Raw genomic sequence first — 17286 nt, 5'->3', positions numbered from 1 at the left:
ACTCATCTCCTGATGTAACTGAAAACTTCAGAGAAAACCTCAGGTCACTTGTATGCAAGTTCCCTGATAGATAGGACACCACTCATGATGGAAATATATTGTAGCTAATGGGAACAAATAGACCTGACCTCTTTGAAGATGTTCTCATTGACCATGACACGCTTGTGAAAACAATGATTAACAAAGGACAAAGGATAATTAAAACAAGCAGAAAGATATCTATGTTCAGCAAAACTTGATAAAAAAATCAGAAATGTCATTTCTCAAAGAGGAACTTGAAACTCTCAGCACAGGTCAGGAGCATGTAGAGGAACTCTGGCTCAAATTTAAAAGAATAATTGACCATGCACTGGATAGATATGTACCCAGTAGAACAGTTCATAATGGGAAGGACCCTACATGATATGCAGTCACTGTAAGGACTTGCTAAAGAAAGAGGGATTACTGCATAGTAGGTATAAAACAAAGCATAGGGCTATAGACAGACAGATTTTGAATGAAATGTATTTGGCTGTCAAGAGAGCAATGAGTGATACCTTCAATGGGTACTACACCCCGACATGTTCTACATCCTGCATTACCTCCTCACTATGGATCAATTGGAATGAAACTAAATCTAATCTAATCTGTAGCAGAACATTGTCAAGTGATCTTTTGCAGAACCAAAAGAAATTCTGGTCTTATGTAAAGGCTATTAGTGGCACCAAAGTTAGTGCCAATGCCTAGCTAATGAGACTGGAATTGAAATTGAGGGTAGCAAAGCAAAAACTGAAATGCTTAACTCTGTTTTCAAATATTTCTTCATGACATTTCTGATTTTTTATCTAGTTTACTGAACATATGTATCTTTCTGCTTGTTTTAGTAATCCTTTGTACCTTGTTAATCATTGTTGCCGTAATCGTGTCATGGTCACTGATACCTATTTCAATGTGGACATCCTCAAAGAGGTAAGGTCTATTTGTTCCCATTATATACAATATATTTCCATGATGAGCTAGGTACCAACTATATATTCTAGGTAGTTTTCTGAGAAGGCACTTAGTGAAGTTTCGCAGGATGTGTTATCATGCCCACCACCAACAAAACTCTAATTTTCCCAATTAATTGATGGTTGATTTAAGTTTCCAGTGATGATTACAGTATGATTTGGGGAATTTACATACAAGTGAACTGAGGGTTTCTCTGAAGATTTCTGTTACGTCAGTAGATGCATCTGGTGGGTGACAGAAAGATCCAATCATCATTTTATACCCAGCCTTGATACAGAGTCTTGCCCAAACAATCTCAAATGCAGCTTCAATTTCTATCTCAGTAGATATGAGTTTCTTGGCTACTGCGACAAATACACCACCTCCACTTCCCATTTGCCTATCCTTTCGATCACACTTAAATTTTCCCCAAAAATCTCATTGCCATCAATTTCAAATTTCAAGCACTTTTTTCTCTTGTTTGAAGCTGGTTCCTTCTGCTTTATGCAATTCAGTGATAAACTGTGTGTGTGTGTGTGTGTGTGTGTGTGTGTGTGTGTGTGTGTGTGTGTGTGTGTGTGTGTACTGTTTTTCCAATATCTTATGTACATCTGTTAAAAACTATACGTATATGTATGTGTAATTATGACATCCACACAAAGAAATTTGTCTACAGATGAATGAACACATGAATAAGTAAACAATGTTTGTTCTTTAACTTCTATTTGTAGATTTGGTAATAATGATCAAAACATTTTGCAATCAATGCAGTTAAATAAAAAAAAGGGAATTTATTGAATTTAGTGGCTACTGATTTGAATCAAACATCATCTGTCTTGTAACAAATCAACAGGGAGCTGAACCTGAATTTATCAAATTTCTTAGTTTCATGCAAAATAACACATGTGCTGCTGCTAAAATGATGGCCAGGTAATCTGCCACATAAAATCAAAGTAATTTTATATGATACTTGACTATCAGTCACTTACTTCTAATACTAATAATAAAACACAGAACATTTTCTATACATTAATGTAACTATGAACATTTTCTATACATTAATGTAACTATGAATGTGGTTTGATAAGTCTGGTAAATTTCCATGAAAGAAGGGAACATTTTCATGCACCTTTGTGGATTAGTGAATTTAAATGTGGTTGGATAAACACCAAAGTCAAAACACAGCCTGACCATCCAACTGAGGTCACCACAAAGCAAACCATTGCCAAAATCCATGATGTGGTAATGGAAGACTGCCGAAAGAAAATTCGTGAGATTGAAACAATGAAAACTCCAGGTTGAAACACAAACAATATAAGGAAAAGAGATTTTTCTATTCACCATAAAGATGACACATTGTGTTGCAGACAGACACAATAAAAAGACACTAACAAATTAGCTTTTGGCCAAAGCCTTCTTCAGAAAAGGAAACACACATATTCATTCACACAAACAAGCGCACTTCGAGCACACATGACCACCATCTCTAGCAGCTGAGATACAGTGTTTGTTGCTTTTTTCCAGGCTTTTCAAACCACACTGGTAGAACACAAACTATCAATTTTTAGAGTAACTTACTGTTACTTCAACATCAAACCTTCCTGGACGGATAAGAGCTTTATCTAAACAATCCCTCCTGTTTGTAGCTCCAAGAACAATCACTCCCTCATTCTGATCAAATCTGCAACAGAGAAAATATGTAGAAAAGACAAATTTAAATGTAGAACAAATAAGAGGAAAACAATAGATTATCCCAAACAGAAGAAATAACTGACAACAAAAACCATGTATATAGACAACACACATACAAAGGATATAATTATTTAATGCCTAGGAGTGGATAAAACAAAATACTCTCAGAAGCTTAATTCCATGCTTCACAAAAAGCAAAGGTAAGAATCTATTGCAGAAAGCACTAACTAGTTTTGCCCTTCAAATGACTGCATATATGGATTGTACACAGCTTTTCTAAGTAATAAAATGCTTCAGAATGAGCAATATCACCACTTCTGACTATTTCATATATTTTGCAGACTGTAGTTGCAGAGGAAATAGCAACGACTGAGCATGGTAGCGCAGTAAAAATGTTTAATTTTCTGAAAATTTTTGTCTGTCACAGACAGTGACGTGTGAACCTTGTTATTAGTATCTACTGGAAAAAAAGATGTTACTGTCTGTGAAACCATTATAAATATAATGGACAATGAAACTTTTATAAATGTAATGGACTAATGTAAAAAACTCCCTTGTGATTAAGTCTCATAGACAACTAGGTCTTGTTGGGAATTAGGTTTTTCTTGATTGCTATTGCTGAACTGTATTCTTAAATGTGTCTGATTTGGATGTGTAGACTGAATGTCCATTAAATGTATAAAAAAATATTTTGTTGCATTAAGACTATTTCATTCCAAGGATTTTTCCAAGTTGGAAAAAAAGAAAAGATAAATTTTATTTGGTAGAAGTGAGGTAATTAATTACATATGCTTTTCATTTGGTTCACAATTATTTAAAAAGCCATTTTGTGTGCAATTACTATTTGCATATTATATTCATTAGAGCCTACAGTTATTTATTTTTCTCAAACTCTGATAACTTTTATGAGTGCATTTATTGCAAGGGGAAACTTCATTTCTTTCCACTGCCAGTAAAATACCAAAAACGTTGTTATCAGGCTTTATGGATATAACTGGGATTGAACCAGAGATATAATGTGGCTCCAATTTTCTTATAATGTTACACCCAAAGACAGAATTTCAATAAATAATTTTACATAACATTTAATTCTTGATTATCAGATTCAGAATATAAAGTCAGTTTCTCATAATCAAAGACAGTAATGTTATAATTGGAAACTGTGGCAGGATTGCCAGTAAATTACAAATATTTATGAGAATATTTATTGTATATATATTGTAAAATTGAAAGTTCTATAATTTTATTGTGTATCTTCTTTTTCATGTAACCACACACAAATGAGACAGACCACAACAAGGATAAAAACTAATTAACCAGGAGAAGTAAAGAGAAGTTCAAATAAAAAAAAATATCAAGGAAATTATGCACATTATAGATTGCAGTACTTCAGGTAAGGAAGCCAATATTCAAGACAAAATTCTTTGTGCTGTGAAATAGGGATTCAAAAGTAGATGCAAGTGGGATTTTTCTCTTTTTCTTGTGATTTCTGAAAAAGTGTGTGAAATTTTAGTAACTTATTAGTGTTGGACACCAAAGAATGGCAGGGTTTTGTTCAGACAAAAGTTTCATGTCAATGCATCATTAGATTGGTTTTTTCCAACCCCTCATTGTATGATTAATAAAGCAAAATACTATGCCTCTTGTGATAGGTGAAGATTTGAATTTCAGTTATTTAGTCATAATTCATGGAAATGGGACAACTTGCGAACAAACAGACTGTAAAAATTACTGCTGGTACACAACAGAATATGAAGAAAAATTTTGTCCACCTCACAAGGAAACAGACTGCTAAGATGAATGACATTTTGTTCACCTCACAAAGGACTAAACAGCAAGTATGGACAAAAATTCAAAAGATTTGTAAATGAACAAGCAGTGCAAATTGGTACCAGCATCCAACAGTTAATGATTAAGGTTTTCAAGCAACTCCCTAGCAAACAATCTGCTCAACTCAATAAATTAAATACAAACCTAGAAACTATAATGAGAGAATTAACCAATTTAAAACTTACAAGCAAATGTTTATCAGAATGTACAAAAATCAGAAATGAAAGAACTGAAAGATAATCAATCAGAACCACAAAATATCATACAGCCACTAACTTTTCAGAGTAGCCATGTGAATAGTGAATTTGTTAGCTGGCTGCATGATACAGATGAACATGTTACAGAGGCTTAAGCACTCAAAGGAACAAGATCAATGATGAATTCATTAACTGTCTACATCAGAAAGATGCTCAGGTTAACAAATTTTCGAAAAATGAAATACAACTGGTCATACGGAATGCAAATGCACACATTGCAGCTAATTGTAAAGAAGATAGTGAAGGAGTTACAAATCTGAATTAGGTCACGTTAGGTCTATGATCCCACAGGAACTTCTGAAATGGAAGGAAAGTATGGTGGCTCATGTAAGCAAGCTACTGCAGGAGCTGTTCATTGTACATAATAATGTGGGCGAGACTTCTGCTGCTGCAGCTAGTGGCAACAATGAATACTACACTTTGTCACAACCAGAAACATTTTACCAGGAATCAAGTAAATGCACAATCCCTTATGTGAACTACTCACAATGTGAATCAGGGGCAGCGAATGCCCATACATGAAAGCCTTTAAAAACACTGTCAGTTTCAGTTCTACATACTGAATAAAAAAGCACCACAGCCAGTTGTATAAATAAAGAGTTTTTGTAGATCCTCCCTAGGTCATGGACAGATGCCCAGGAAACATAATTTGTTGTATCACATTTTCAGGGTGATGGAGCTTTTTGGGCATCTGAAATTATAGGCTGATGTGATTCATATGAACAATCTGAGAAAGCTTTTCTAGCTCAGTACTGGTCTCCCTGTATTCAGGAACATCTAAGAAAAGAATAAAAAATCTACCCACCAAGAGGTGGCAGGGGAACACACACACAAAAGGATTTTGCTTTAAAGTTAAATCCTTTTGTGTGTGTTCCCCTGCCACCGCTGGTTGAATATATTTTCTATTTATCCATCTACATTATATTATCAGTAATTGATTCTATTTGTTATTATAAGAAAAGAACAAGATAATCTAAAAAATTCAGCAATAAACAGGAAATTTAAAGAAGATATTTCAAAAATATATATAAATAAAACTCGAAATTGAAATGATTCAATACTGACTAGGGATGTGATATGTATTCTCAAGATAAAATTGGTTCTGCACCTAAAATAATAACTGTTCCATGCTTCCAAAACAGATATGGAACCATTTATGTCAATGGTTTATTCAGCTGATTTGGTGGATGGTGGAAATCATGCTTTGCATCAATGTCTTAAAATGGACCCCATTCAGAGGAGGACAGAACACATATAGATAGCAAGGATCACTCAGAAACATCTGATGAGCACAATTCAGTCACAGACAATTTAGTTTAATTCTGTGATACTGTTACCATGGAAAATTTGTCTTTTTGGAGTCTTTAACTTGTTATTACGAAGTCTGTAAGTTTTGGGACTTGACATTACTCTGCCCCTAAGGGCAACAGGGATTACTTTAGTCATTATGAATACACAACATACATTTAAACTTTAGTTGTGAAAATTTTAGTCTTGCATTTGTTGCAAGAATTAATTAGTATCCTTAAAAGTTAATCACACTAAACTGTTGTCATACATTTACTTGTCTTACAGGCAGATCAGATCGGCGAATATAACATTTTAGCTCTGAAGCAAGTGGTGTCATTAAGTAGAGTACCTAACTGAATAGTCAAGCATGCACACACTATTTAAACGCAACAAGTGGAGAAAAAAATATTACAGAAAATATATCATCACAAAACATAAAAATATCTGTAAATAGTGTGTGTAAATTTGGATTACAATAACATTCCCTTGGTAAGTGAATAGTGTGCTATTTGATACGAAATGTGTTACTAAATATTTCTCATACAAAAATATGGAAAGCACAAGTACAAAATTTATATACAATAATTTAACCATGGTACTATGGATATTAGAATTTGCAATTTTTTCCTGGCTGCCAAATGGTGGGAATGCCTGATAATGAGTGGGTTAGAAATGAGGGAAGAGTATTTTCCATCCAGACAATAAAATATGTTCATTCAGATATGAAGGTTTGGAGATATACCAACTCCATTCATAAAAATCATGATGGTCAGCTTTGTGAAGGCAGATGAGTGGCAACTTGTTTATGTGGTAATGGCGAATGTCAAACATAAGAAACAGACTGCACAACAGGTGTTAGAGGGTTACAGTATCTGCTTCTTCCAGAACTGCAATTTGTTGGTTAGACATAGACCAAGTTCACTTAATTCTGTGAAAAAATTAAAAACTATAAGAAGAGTGAAGAAAAAAATATAAGTGACAAACAAACGGAGATTAAGAAGTACTTTAGATGAGTTCCAAACTGTGCCATCGGCCAAATGCAAATTACCAAGTGGTTTAAACCGATTAGGCAAGAAACAATCAATCAAGTCGTTAGCCAAACGAAAAGTATGAAATGGTTTAAACCGAAGAGGACAGATGTGGATGAAGCAAAACTTATACAAGCTCCAGAAGTTAACTCACCTGCTGATTGCCACCAGCAAACAGAAGCCACACACAAGAAAGATACAAAAAATCTTTTAGGGTAAGTGCTGTATTAGAAATGTCATTAGATAAAGGATCAGAAACCGTTTCAACTAAAATTACTAAATGCCCAGATTTTGCTATACTACACCATAACGTTCAGTCACTCACAAATAAAATTTCCATGTTGGAAGCACTACTCCAGTATGCACTAAACATAGACAATATTTGCATTACTGAACATTGGCTACAAAATGACGAAGTAAAATTAACCTCAATCTCAGGATATAGATTAGCAAGTCATTTTAGCTGAGAGTTTTCCAAACATGGTGGCTCTACTATCTTTGTGTAAGAACAAATAAAGTTCCGTGATGTCAGTAAAAGTTATATTGACTCAATTGAAAAAGACTTTGAACTTTCCATTACCAAACTGCCAGAGCTTAATATCATAGTTATTAACATATATAGAGCACCAAGTGGAAACCGGTCAGTCTTCATGAATAAACTAGAGGTTCTGCTGAACAGGATCAGTACACTAAATATGAAGATAGTGCTTTGTGGGGATTTCCATATTGATTTTTCAAAAGACAGCAGCACCAGAGATGCTTTGATAAATATGACCAACACATTCAATACGATCCCCACAATACACTGTCCAACAAGATTAACAGAATGCACAAATTCATTTATTGACCAAATATTCATCTCAGAAACAACTTAGATTCACAAGCAGAGTACTGAGCATGGGTCATAGTGATCATGAGGCACAGCTGCTGTGCATAGAAATGCCAACAAGTAGTAGCAGTTCCGGAAAAGTAGTTGAAAAAAGAACCTTTTCTGAAGATAACATTAGAATTTTTAATCTCTTACTGGCGAAGGAAAACTGGGAAAGCATCGCTACTTAGAACAATGTTGATAGCATGTACATGAGTTTTCAGAGCATCTTTCTTCACTATTTTAATGTAGCATTTACAAAAGTAGTAAAAACAGTAAATCCTAACAATAATAAGCAATGGGTAACTAAAGGCATAAAAATTTCCAGTGAGAGAAACAGATTTCTGCAGTACTCTTGTAAGAAATATAGAGTAACCCAAGAATTCACAGATTATTCAAAAGCCTACAAAAGAATCTATGGTAGAGTAGTCAAAGAGGCAAAAATTATGTGGAATGACAATTTGATAAGAAACTCATCTAACAAAATGAGATCCATGTGGAGAGTTATAAAGAAAGAAACTTGTAGCTCAGTGCCAAAGAAAAAGAATGTGTCATTAACACTAGAAGGCTCAAAAGTCACAGACCCAAATTCAGTTGTGGAAAAATTCAATGAATACTTCACCTCACTAGCTGAAGACCTCATTCAAGTACACTGTCAAGGGCCAGTCCCAAGTTTCTCCAGCAAGTCAGTGATCTCGACTGCTTCTATGTATGTGTATGAAACAAACCCCAATGAAATTATAACTAAAATTAAATCATTAAGCAAGAAAATGTCAAGTGGTCTTGATGAAGTACCTGATTTCATATTAAAAGCATTTGCTCACCACATAGCAAACCCCTTGGCAAAAAATTTCAACATCTCTTTAAAAACTGGTGTATTTCCAGATATTTTTAAAATGCAAAAGTTTTCACCACTGCTAAAAAAAGGTTGTTCTGAAAAAATATCAAACTACCGACCGATGTCACAGTTAAGTTCCTTCTCAAAAATTCTAGAAAAACTCTTCTATGACAGGCTTTTAAGTTTCATAAATAAATAGAGTACAACAACATGGTTTTAGAAAGTCTAAATCTACACAGACAGCAATTTTCGAATTCTTAGACTGCATTTTAGAATCCGTTGATCAACATAAATTAGCTGCAGGTATTTTTCTAGATCTATCAAAAGCCTTCGACATCCTGGACCATAACATTCTCCTTGAAAAATTAGAAAGACAAGGAGTAACAGGTGTAGCACATAGCTGGTTGTGTTCATACCTAAAAAACCACAGGCAGAAAGTATCACTTCAGTATGAATTCAACAAAATTAATAAAACAAGAAACAACTCCTTTCTTTCTAGGGAATTACCAACAAAATACGGTGTACCACAAGGCTCAATCTTAGGTCCACTACTCTTCTTGATTTATGTGGATGACTTAGTTGAATATATGAGTCCCACAAAAACTATCCTGTTTGCCGATGACACCAGCATATTGCTCACTGGATCCAGTCCAGAAACTTTGCGGTCCACAGCAGAAAGTTCTATGAAAAGACTTTCTGAGTGGTTCACAAAAAACAAACTCATTATAAATACTGAAAAAACCGTGTGTGTTGATTTTCATTTAATTCCTCCAACTAATCAAATGTCTATTCAAGCCCAATTAAAAAAATGATCCCCTAGAAAATGTACGTGTCACAAAATTCTTGGGTCTTTGGGTTCAGCAAGACTTAAAGTGGGACACACATATAAATAACTTGTGAAAGAAAACTATCATCTGTGTGCTATGGCCTAAGAATTTTAAAGGCTACACCAAGCAAAACAACAGTACTGCAGGCATACTATGCATAGTTCCACTCACTAATCCGATATGGGATCATTTACTGGGGATACTCAACGCACAATGTAAAGGTTTTTAGAATGCAAAAGAGAGCTTTAAGAATAATTTGTGGCCTTAAAAAGATGGAGTCCTGTAAATCCCATTTTACTGAGCTTGGTGTTCTAAATGTTCCAAGTTTATTAATTGTTTTGTTCACTAGGGACTACCTCCTGAAAACAGACAAACTGCTACAGAACAAAAATGTACACAACTATAGTACCAGAAGGGAATCAAATATACATCAAAAATATAACAGAACAACCACCTATCAAAGAAGCATAATTAACATTGGTGTAATACTACACAATAAGATACCAGAGGAAATAAAAGATACTACTCATCCAATATTTAAAGCTAAACTAAAGGCATTTCTAATAAAGCACTGTTTCTATTCTGTCAGAGAATTTCTGAATAAGTAACAAAATTAATTGTCATAGGTTCCTAATTTTAATTGCTAATACTATGTATTATTGTAACTTATCTTTGACCTGTCCAATAACAATTGTACAATTTGTGCTATATGATAAAACTGGACCAATAAAAAATCAATCAATCAATCAATTAAAATATAGTTTTCACACTGTTAGTGTTGGTATTTCTTGTTTCCAGGACACTGAGATTCTTGGCATATCTTGTGAAGTGAATGTTTTGATTTAGTTTCTGCATGTGACTGTCCATGCATGGAAACAATATTGTTGACAGTGGAGTGCAAGGAATCTTGCCACAACACCTCCTGTTGGCAGCAGTAATGACTGCTTGCAATCCATTTATCTGTACAACATTGTGGTGTCTGTTGCGCATGTGCAGCAATTTGTTACTGTTCTATCTCTGCAGATGGTGCACAAACCTCCCACTTCAGCTGTGTTGCGCTGGCTTTACAGGTGCAACATTATTCTTGTTCATTTAGTGTGTGATATCCAGTGCATGTTCAAAGGATTCAGCAAAATAATAACAAGCATAGTATTCCACTAAAACTCATTGACTCACCCTTGGATTATACAACACACACACACTTAAAAACGATTACAGCAGTTGCAGAAGGGTGAGTACCAAACCGGTTCTTTTTACTGCAGCAATAAACATCTCTCCTTGTACAGTGTTAGGACAGAGTTTACAGTATTGAATACTGATCACTGTTAACAGAAGCACAACCTATACACTCCCTGTAGAGGACAGAAGCCTTTCTATCACTGAATTAAGTCAGTTAATCATTGTAAACAAACATCATTAATGAGTGCACATGTTTACAATAGTTAACTTAACCAAGTACCTCCATATTAATCTAAAAAATAATTACATTAACAATAACTTCAATTTCACTGTATTTACAAATGTTTTCCCCATATTAAAATTGATTGATTAACACATTCAACCCATGTATAGCCTCGATCATACAAAATGCAAAACCTTTGGTTTATCACATGCCAGATTTCTAGACAAGTGAAGTGAACATCCCTGAATGGTTCATGGTATTTGGGTACAGGAAAAGATGCCATGATCACACTCCTCATCAGATCATTCTGTGTGCAGACTCCATATAAGACATGACTGTGTTAAAATGTTTGTCCACTACACAATAAATACATGGAAACTGCATTGAAAAGAACTTTATGTTATGCAAATGTAGCTGTATTAGTGTTTTTGTGTTTGACCAGTTGCACCTACTTCTATTTCGTATATGCAGGATGAAAAAATTTGTACAAAGATACATCTATGTAGACTCAGTAAACCTATGAATATAATAGAGGGAAACATTCCACGTGGCAAAAATATATCTAAAAAGAAAGATGATGAAACTTACCAAACAAAAGCGCTGGCAGGTCGATAGACACACAAACAAACACAAACATACACACAAAATTCTAGCTTTCGCAACCAATGGTTGCCTCGTCAGGAAAGAGGGAAGGAGAAGGAAAGACAAAAGGATATGGGTTTTAAGGGAGAGGGTAAGGAGTCATTCCAATCCCGGGAGCGGAAAGACTTACCTTAGGGGGAAAAAAGGACAGGTATACACTCGCACACACACACATATCCATCCACACATACACAGACACAAGCAGACATTTGTAAAGGCAAAGTTGCCTTTACAAATGTCTGCTTGTGTCTGTGTATGTGTGGATGGATATGTGTGTGTGTGCGAGTGTATACCTGTCCTTTTTTCCCCCTAAGGTAAGTCTTTCCGCTCCCGGGATTGGAATGACTCCTTACCCTCTCCCTTAAAACCCATATCCTTTTGTCTTTCCTTCTCCTTCCCTCTTTCCTGATGAGGCAACCATTGGTTGCGAAAGCTAGAATTTTGTGTGTATGTTTGTGTTTGTTTGTGTGTCTATCGACCTGCCAGCGCTTTTGTTTGGTAAGTTTCATCATCTTTCTTTTTAGATATATTTTAGACTCAGTAAACCGAATTATACACTTATATTACATACATATGAAAACGCAAGAATTTTAAAATATAAATACATGCAACTTTTATTGTATGAGACATAACATCTTTGGTATCTCCTCGGTTATAACTTGCCACTTAGCCCAGGGAACACTGTATGAGGCTTGACAGTAGGTTTTATGGGGTAACTTATATTCAAATCCCTATATAATTCCTGGGAATTCTTCACACACTCTGATGTATGTAGTTAATATTTATTTAATTAAGATTGTTGTGTAGCATATATGCAGTCGGATTCTTATATCTTTGAATGTATGAGTTGGGGTAAGCTTGACTTGCTTTGTATCTTTGGTGTGGATCACTGAATAAATTGATAAATTGTAGTTTTATCCACTGGCAGAATTTTTCATTGTCCATAGCCACAGTTCTCAAGTCCAAGATGATGGATTTACCACCTACTGCAGACACATTTTACCTGGAGAGAAGTGTATAGTTGAGGCCCTCTCACATAAAAAATCTATCCCTACAATGCAGCAGTTATGAAGTCTAAGGTGGTTTACCACATACTTCCGGACACTGTTTCCCCATGGTGAGGTCTATAATAGAGTTCCTCTTACACAAAAAATCCGTCCCTGGAATGCATTCTGTCATTAACCTACCCACAACAGTGACATATAAGAGTTGATCTCAAAAGAAAGAGGAAGTAAAATTTTGAGCAGTGGCAACTTGTTCCAAGCTGCAGATGCAGGGGCGGAATGAGTGTAGGCTCCTGACACATCTACCTGTGTGAAACATGAGTCACACTAGAGTAAGTTGCCACCATCTGGATTGGTGACAGCTGGGTGTACGAAACGATAGAGCAGCAAAGTGCCTGCTGAGTGATGCCAACTAGTGGCTAAATATTGAAACTAATAAATTATGTCACACGTCAATTGTGTATAAACATATACTTGTAATAATATTTGAATATGTTGAAAAAGTTCCAGTAATTATTATTACATTACCTGCATTATTAAATGTATCCAGAGAACTTGGCTTAAAGCAAAGACATATGGGGAACCCTCATCAATGGGCACTGGTGCACATTATTCTGCTGCTAAGTATCAGACAGTAATGTGAGTTTATCAGAGAAGCAGCAGGGCAAGATTGTGCAAGTCCTTGTTGCTCACAAGTGAACTTATGTGAGCTAAAACTGCTGTGCCTCAGGCAATGTGCTGCTGGTAATGGATTACAAGCCAGGAAAGCTGTGTCTCGATCATAACCAATATCCAGTCATATCCAACAAATGGTGTGGTTTTGTGCACTGCTGCACAGCTTGGACAACACATGGCTTCTTTCCGAGCTTTGCTGTTGGAGGAGGATCAACTGCTTTCTATTACAGCAAGTAATATACCTGGACCTAAACAATATCACAGCTTGGGAAGGATGTAGCAATCTGCAGTGAGGTACACGGCAAAGCTAACTATGATAGCAACTGCCTGAAGTATTTTTTCATGTGTAATTGTGCCAGTAACAGACACTAATAAGCCACCATTACACGCAGTATTATCTGTGCTGATATTTCTTGAAATTGTGCAGCCAAGTTTACAGCAGTTTGCATGTTATATATACAGGGTAACAACTACTGAATTATATGAAATAAAATCATCATAACTTCTGAATGGTATGTGTCAGAACTGCACAGTTGGCCGCAGGGCATGACGAGAGTTAGTGGGAACGGTTTGGTTTATCGACAAAGCCCACTTTCATTTGGATGGGTTCATCAATAAAAAAAGTTGGCGCATTTGGGGGACTGACAATCCACATTTTGCAATCGAGAACACTCTTCACCCTGAACAGGTGACTGTGTGGTGTGTCCCATCATGGAATAACCAGTGTGATATTCCTTGATGGCTTGGTGACTACTGAATGGTAAGTGAAGGTTTCGGTAGAAGATTTCATCCACATTATCCGAAATGACCCTGATTTTGACAAGATGTGGTTCATACAAGATGGAGCTCAACCTCATTGAAGCAGGAGAGAGTTTGATGTCCTGGAGGAGCACTTTGGGGACCACATTCTGGCTCTGGGGTACCCAGAGGCCACTGGTATGGGCGTCAATTGGCCACCTTATTCTATGGATCTGACAAGGTGCACAGCAATAACCCCAAAACCATTTCTGAGCTGCAACCAGCCATTCTGGAGGTCATCATCAGCATGCAACACTTCAGTGGGTCATGCAGAATTTTGCTATTTGTCTGTGCCGCATCATTGCCAATGATGGCAGGCATATTGAAAATGTAATAACCTAAATCTGAATATCTGTAGTGACATTTACATGTTGAATGACGTGTGTGCATGCCATAATCTGTAACTAATTTACATTGTTTTTTTCGTATAGTTCAATAATTGTCACCCTGTATTACTGAATAATAATTATATTCTAATAAATGACAACCAATTTGCAGTGGTTCCTATGCCACTGGATGCTATAGCAAGTAGCAACATGCACCTAATATGTCCTCGAGACCATCTTTGAGCAGAGATTATTGCAATAGATTGAAAACTACAGGTATTTTGCCACAACTTACGCTATTTAGAATTGGCATGGTGGTTTTGCACTTAATTTTAAAAGTAAAACAGTATGTGATTATAGTGCAACAAGTATTTAGTGATTGTAATTGTAAGAGTGAAAACTGGTTGTACAAGTAAGCTAAATGTTGTTTGCTAATCGGACAACCTGCAGCCACCACAGTGCATATTGTGTCTTCAACACAATGCAGGCTAAGTAACCAATTTGTTAATTGCATTAAGAGCCTTCAGCTCATGCAGAATCCCTTGTTATCATTTTTTTTTAAGTGTAAAAAAAGCAAGTAATTTGTGCCTTCACCACATTCTGAATCAAAGAGTAATGTAATCGTATGAACCTTACCACATTTAATCATGCTTCCTGCAATATTATTCTATGTATTATGAAATGTCTTGAGGATTATCTTGAAAACTGAATTTCTAGATCTTTTTGAGTTCTAAAAAATGCTGAAGTTTCTCCCCTTGTCCAGTCATCTCAAATTGATTAGTCATAAATTAATTCTGTTATAATCCACGTTATTGACCATCAAATTATTAACTCTTTTCTAAATTCTACCATGTGATAGCTGAGCAAAAGTAGTAAAAATATTCACCTATTATAAGCGTATGCCCCTGTCCTGAAGTCCAGTGCCACATGGTCAAGTGTAGTAGCAGTTTTTTCAGTATGGGGCATTGCAGCCACAAGGAATGAGGGTGGACACTTCACTTCTGCTAACCTAACAGCAAGTAAGAGTTGTAGTTTAATGGGCTTCGATTTGGGGTATAAGCTCCCAGAATCTAACAACCATTAACACAAAGTGTCAAAACTTTTCTTTGTTCTGTAATTCTTTGAAATAATCCAGCTGGTATAGCCCTCGCTTATACCCCTGTATTTAATATTATTGTTACTGGTGTTGTTAATTGTCGTGTGTACTGTGGCTTGCACTTCATGATGTGTCACATTTATTGTACTCTTGACAAAGATCTGAGATGCACACTCGATCATTGTAATGCAATAAACATATTTTATATCCCACACCCTTACAGTGTACTGAGACCAGACTGTGGGGCTACTTCCATTTTCATTTCTTTTGACAATTCTTCATGTACGTTTTCAGAGTGAATGTCTGCAGTTGTCACTCGACGCTCAAGGCTACGGGAATGGTCATCACGTCTACCTCGTCCTCAGTTTGAATTAGAATATTTGTCATTATGCACTAACTTGTCGTGATGGTCATGATTATTTTGGTTTCCATCACATCTCTCATGGCGTGGGCTGCAGCCATGACTATCCAAGTGATCGGAATGTTGATTGTTGATTGCTTGTGATGGTGCATTGTTATTAGCTTCACTGTACCACTTACTTTGCTTGGCTCTCGCATCCTTGTGGGTCAAATCAGTATTTTCCACTACAGATAAAAATGCATCATTGTCTTCATTGTGTGCATTTAGCAGTTTTTTGCATATTGTGACTGGCAATTTTGCTTTTAGTTTTTGCAGTACATCTCTTATTGTACTAGCTTCATACCAATATTTTGCCTTGTTGATACATTTTTCTATGTAATGGTGTAGGCTACCCTGATGTTCATTATATGGCTTGGCATTGAAACGTGGCTTTCACAATTACTCTTAAACATTCCTTGATCAAATTTTAACCAAGGAGGCCCATTCAGACTCTTCATAAATCTGACAAATATCAGCAATTTCTGTGGCCAGGAGAGCTGCATTCTTCTGCATAAGTGCAGCCAAAAACTGCATTTTCTGGACATCATTCAAGTAGTTGGGTAGTATCCCAAGGAATAATTTTATAAAAATCATGAGGTGTGTCTGTCAGATTAAAACACAATGAATTGTCAGTATCGTATCATGTTCTCCTCTAACACTGCAGTTGCGATAAGATGAGTAGTTCTTACCATGTACAAAACAGTAATGGTACTCACTGCTGCATGACACTGCAGCTCTGTACTTGTACCTGCATGCAGGACATTCCCCACCAATAGGCACAGATGCACTGTCCATTGAACTGACAGAAGAGCTATCACTCTCTATAATCTGTTTTATTCATGTAACATCCTATTTCACAGCAGTGACTTCCACGACCATGACCTTGCATCACTATTTTTTTTTTCCTTGGTGATGGAACTTTTAAATTCCTTTACATCAGATTACAACACATGCATTCTTGTTTTCATGCTCCTGTTCAGTGTGCTGAAGTGACTGATCAATTATTTTTCTAGTGCACCTGTCAGTTTCCTCTTTAACAGTGTGAAGTGTGGATTCCCTTTGCGTCTGTTGTTTGCATTCTCATTTCACAACTTTATCCTCTAGTGCCTGATTGTTTTGTTCTTCCTCCGTCTTTAGCAATTGGCCATTTCTGATTTTAGTGTCTGTCTGTATTCATCAAACTGCTGGGTCATTAGCTTTTTATGCTCCTCAGCAAAAGTTTCCATTTTAGTCAGTAGATCTCTCTGTGCTTTAGATTAGATGTTTTCATTTGTTCCTACACATTACAGATTTGTTCAATTTGTGAAATTGTATTAGCTTTTGCTGTGGACAATTCATCCTGTG

General features: G+C 36.0%; 1 protein-coding gene across 1 annotated transcript in view; it reads right to left on the bottom strand.

The window, feature by feature from the left end:
* Window positions 1–17286, bottom strand: part of LOC124777907 (ATP-dependent zinc metalloprotease YME1L-like) — a 170089-nt gene that overhangs the window by 94175 nt on the left and 58628 nt on the right. The window contains exon 9 of the mRNA XM_047253460.1: window positions 2548–2650. Coding sequence (XP_047109416.1) covers window positions 2548–2650 — 103 coding nt within the window. The remainder of the gene's footprint in view (window positions 1–2547; window positions 2651–17286) is intronic.

The sequence above is a fragment of the Schistocerca piceifrons genome, chromosome 1 (assembly GCF_021461385.2).
Source record: "Schistocerca piceifrons isolate TAMUIC-IGC-003096 chromosome 1, iqSchPice1.1, whole genome shotgun sequence".
Classification (NCBI taxonomy): Eukaryota; Metazoa; Arthropoda; class Insecta; order Orthoptera; family Acrididae; genus Schistocerca; species Schistocerca piceifrons.
Note: the sequence above shows the minus strand (reverse complement) of the source record. Positions and strands in the feature narration are given on the sequence as shown.